Source organism: Haliotis rubra, unplaced genomic scaffold, assembly GCF_003918875.1.
Source record: "Haliotis rubra isolate DU_JTF1 unplaced genomic scaffold, ASM391887v1 Scf383, whole genome shotgun sequence".
In the NCBI taxonomy this organism is placed as follows: domain Eukaryota; kingdom Metazoa; phylum Mollusca; class Gastropoda; order Lepetellida; family Haliotidae; genus Haliotis; species Haliotis rubra.
The window spans coordinates 952,007-956,880 of record NW_025767061.1 but is presented as its reverse complement, the minus strand read 5'-3'; the positions used below and the strand labels follow the sequence as shown (position 1 = coordinate 956,880).

General features: G+C 40.4%; 1 protein-coding gene across 1 annotated transcript; it reads right to left on the bottom strand.

The window, feature by feature from the left end:
* Positions 1–2,074: 2,074 nt before the first annotated feature.
* LOC124286438 (glutamine synthetase-like) lies at positions 2,075–4,340 on the bottom strand. Its single transcript, XM_046722815.1, has 2 exons — positions 4,163–4,340; positions 2,075–3,243 (listed from the first exon to the last, which is right to left on the bottom strand). The coding sequence occupies exons 1-2, from the start codon at positions 4,296–4,298 to the stop codon at positions 2,075–2,077; spliced, it is 1,305 nt and encodes a 434-aa protein (XP_046578771.1). The 5' UTR covers positions 4,299–4,340.
* Between the last annotated feature and the right edge of the window lie 534 nt (positions 4,341–4,874).

The window sequence follows — 4,874 nt, the reverse complement described above, 5'->3', positions numbered from 1 at the left end:
GAACGCTCATTCATTGACAGTCTTTAAAAGCTGTCTAAACACATACCCCTTACAAAAGACTGAATTTCAATGAAGATATAACACCTCTACTGCACTGTATTTTAATTTTGTGTAACGCTCTGGGTTTTTGGCACATAACACCTGTGCCATTCGACGGAAAGAATCACATGTTTATGCTCTCATCATGAACAGAAAATGATCAGCAAACGTTTGAGATACATACTGCAAAGTTTCATTGCGCTCTCTAGAGAACCAATAAAGATAGAAACTATACAGTGAGGAAAATAGAATTTCACTTGTCCGTCTGTTGTCTTTGAAAATACACTTAGACATACTATTTGTTACTTCAGTATCGTTTAGCTTGTGTTTAACCCGCTCACGCTGGACAGCTCTCGTCATTGTCAATTGAAATTGACATCGTCTCCCATATCTGCACGTGGACCACGCTTTGCAGTGGTAGTCTCTTTATAGGAGATATCGTCCTTGCGCTTTCCTTCAGACTGTCGCATGCTTTGCACGGGTAATCTGCTGTGCTGTAAATGTCGATGAAACTTATGACACATTCGGCAATGTATCCCTGGGCAGTCGGTGATATAAAGAAGTCCCTATTTCATTAAATCTGTCCAAACTTTGGGGTTTTGAGTGTAAGTATCATTCATGATGACTGGTACGATGTTAATAGTCTGTTTTAGTGATTTCTGGTGTGGTGTGCCTCGAGTTTTCGGTCAGTTTGCTTTACACTCTTTTTCTTTCATTTGGGGCTCGTCTCAAACAGTATTTTTTCCTTTTACCTCCCATACGTTGTATTCACACGGATGATGTTGAACGCCGTAGCGCTTGCAGTGACTTTTGACATGCACCAAAGAACAGAAAATGTTCAGCACATGAAGTTACTGCATGCTGCCAGATTCTAGCTGCGTAGGTGAAATAGTAATGACGCTGTGATTGTTTTTGTAAATCCATGTGTGTAAGATTCAATCCAATATGGCCGCCAAACGACGCAGTTTTTGATAAGCATCTAAGAACGCAAAATGTTAAACATTGTACGCTTATGCATTGTACCAATTTTCATGTCTTTTGTTTCTAAGCTGTTTCTAGAGTAGTGTCACCAGAATGGGCCGAAATCCAATATGGCCGCCAAACGATTCACATTTTGATATGCACCAAAGAACAAAACCTGTTCAGCGCATCAAGATATTGCATGCTGCCAGATTCTAGCCGCGTAGTTGAAATAGTAATGACGCTGCGATTCTTTAAAGATACAGTTTAGTAAAAAAATAAACAACAAAACCAAAAATCTAGATATCCGTAACTAATCAAGATATCGCAACGTAGCTCGAGGATGTTCATATTTGAGGTATATACTCTATATGTGCAATTGTGCAAAGTTCTTGACATCATACATTCAGAGTTATGGATTGCAGAAATGCCTACCCGTCAAAAACGTGAAATTTCCTTAAATCCAATATGGCGGCCAAACGGTGCCTCGTAGCCCCATGCAGTTGAAATTGAAGGTAATCGGATTCCAGACCTGCTCCAGAAATTTGGTAGTCATCGGACTTGTAGTTTCGGAGATTATTGCTTTGGAAATTGAAAATTTTGAATTAATTTTGAATTATCTCCCCTTTGCTATTGGGCCTAGAGCCTTGAGATTTTTGCAGAAACAACTTCAGCACTGTCGGCACCATGGTGATTTTTTTCAAGCGATTCTGTCCAGCGGTGCTTTTTGTAGGACTGGTACAAAATACGGCGGAATAATAAATAATAAAAACATTAACGATTCCAATAGGTCTCCTGCCTTGTGGCAAGGAGCCCTAATTATGACCAAGGAGTTTCGTTCAAGCTATTTACCTGAAATTTACCCTGCCCTGACAAATGACCGTGAAGAGTATAAGAGAACACGGGGTTTCATAAACAGCACCATGACTCCCGGAGAAAGGCAGTTTCCAATTGCTTTCAGTATTCTGGTGTATAAACATTCAGAACAAGTGGAGAGGCTGCTGCGAGCAGTATGGCGACCCCATAACGTATTCTGTATACATGTAGACTCGAAATCCAGTGACATGTTCAAAAATCAAAAATACAAATATTTCTCTGTTTGTAATGCAACATCTTCATCGGTTATTCCTTTAAACAGTTTCAGCTCCCCTTCTCTTTTCACCTCCACAAACCATGCTACTGCTTCTTCACCAAGAGCTTCAACGATAGCAGAATCAGATTCAAGTCCGACTAATGCTTCCGATAACGTTTTGGGGAGGTCTGTATCTCCAGAAGCTGTTCTTTCAGAATGGCAGTCTAACTTATTTATAACACCATCCAATCCAGCGGCTATCATCATTGCCAAAATGAGATATGGGTTGCTACATGATGGTGGAAGCCTATTTTCTATATATGGGTGATTTCCGTTTTTCTTTACTCGAAGCATAGCCCCTCGGCCGTCAATTTTCCAATCAGCTGAGGACGGTGCGAATACATGGTTGTGAAGAACCCGATAGGATGTAACATCTGGACATGAAACTGCACACACTGCATTTCGATGTTCTTGCAAACCCGCTATCCAGTACCTGGCGAAGTCTGATAGACCGTTTTCTTGGTGATCATCGTAGAAAACATTCTCACCTGAATCTTTCTTTAAGATGGAAAAATTAAAATGCGCCGATGCACCAATTCCTAATTCTGTTTTCCGCATGAATGAAACGTCATAGCCCCTCTGATCAGCTATTTCCAGAAGACCTTCCTTAAACTTAAAAACCATGTCAGGGCTGTGTATGCCATTCTTGGGTTTTAAAACTGCCTCAAATTTTCCTGGGCTGTTCTCAACATGAAACCGATCGATATCGACACCTGCAGCTTGCATTTTAACGTCTAGATCCATGAAGAAATGGTTGAATTTATTCAGTATGTTATTGCTGCAGTATCCGCTTCTTTCATAAATTGGCTTCTTTGTAACTTGATCAAAAAGCATAAACTCCACTTCCACCCCCGAGAGGATGTCATACCCCATCTCATTAAGACGTTCAATTTGTTTTCTGGCAACATACCTGGGGCATGCGGTTTGGGGAGAAGCATCTAGATCCCAGGTTGTCTCGCATATCACCTGTCCAATTCTATGGTCTTGCCCGCCCATCCATGTGACAGGGTGCAACGTTTCTTGTGAAGGCTTCAGCTGTATATTTCCCAACGTCTGGGGATACTTAGAGGATAGAGGTACAATTCTACCTGAAGGTACGGCACGGAGAATACCTGGTGACAATGAGAAAGAGGTTTAATGCATCAAAGCCATATACTGGATTGCTCACGCGAAAGTGAGCACGGCAAAAGTAATACACATAGTGTACGATCACGACCGACTTAGGAGAAAGGAAGCATGATATCAATCTTACGGAAATTATTCAAGGGAGTCTGTCAGACACCCCGATGAAATGACTTAAAAGACGTTTGAACTATATCATCAGGCGGTAGTGTAGGGGACAAAGTGTTGAAGACAGCGTTGACACACTTGGTACCATTTAGAACAACATGTCGAACAGACGACGAATTGTTAGAGCCAATATAGTAAACCTGCCCTGGTCTATTTTGCTGCAAACCTTTTCGGGACTCTCTACCTTTGTTCAACAAGATGCTAGATCAAAATTTACCAATATCATTAATTTTATAAATGTGTAGTATTATTTGATGGCAGTTTTCTTTCAAATTTATCTTCATGCAGCATTTCTTAATGCAACAAATTCAAACCCTGTCAGATTCCTCAATTTGACTTGTATCATTAGACACACGTGTAGTTAACCTGACTAGTTCACCATTATTATGACAAGTATCTTAACAAAGGACTGCGACTTCAAGGAGAAATATTATATACACACGTCAACATTTAATTCTGGATACCAAACGCTTTAAGGTGCGACCAGTTTCCCTAACAAAATATGTTTATATTATTCCAAAACTATTTTCGGGGGTAGATATTTAATCTTTTTATCCATTTCAGATCATTCAAGAAACATTAACCCTGCTGTCATCGGACTAACTGACATGTCGCTAAACACTTGTTCCCACATATTCTGAGGATTTAATCATGTTTTTATAGCTATCAATTGAACCTGACTTGAACGGTTTGAGAGGTATGTTTACGTGTTTAACCACAGTCATATGGAAAGTATCGTACCTTGGTATATTCCAATTCCATGTTGAAAATATTGCGTTGCATTCCGGATGGGAACAAGTTGTCCCCGTGATGTACCGTTAATGTCACACAGAACAAAACGAATGAAATCGTAGTGAAGCGTCATCGCCTGTGACATTGTTCAAAGTTAACTTTCTGATGTCTGGCCGACAAATGCAATAGGAACCTACACGGATGAAACTCTACCTTGATCACCAGTCTTTCTCCTTATATATACAGCATAAAATTTGGAATAAAAAAATCAAAGCTCACCTGACATGGCGGTAATGAAGATGACTCATAAGGGTATATTCCTGACTGCGAGCAGAATCTAAGTTTCGAAAGCCGAATTACTTTTTATCAGTGATTCCGTAAGCGACATATGATTTCTTCCCAAACCCCCAAACCTTTTCCGAACGACTGTTTGATTTGAAAAGTAAAGGATCACAATACATAAGCCCCTTCTTAATTAGAAGAGCCTATTTTTGTTCTTAAAAACTTCTTTTAAATTGTACAAGAACTATTAATGAGTATCTGATCATCTTACGATTCGAGGCGGGGGGGCAGCCTCGTGGTTAAAGGGCCGCTCGTCACGCGGAAGACCCGGGTTCGATTCCCCACAGGGTTACAATGTTCTGGTGTCCCCCGCCGTGGGTTTGCTGGAATTTTACTTAAAGCGGCGCAAAACTCAACTCTAAGTAGAGGAATAGAAACA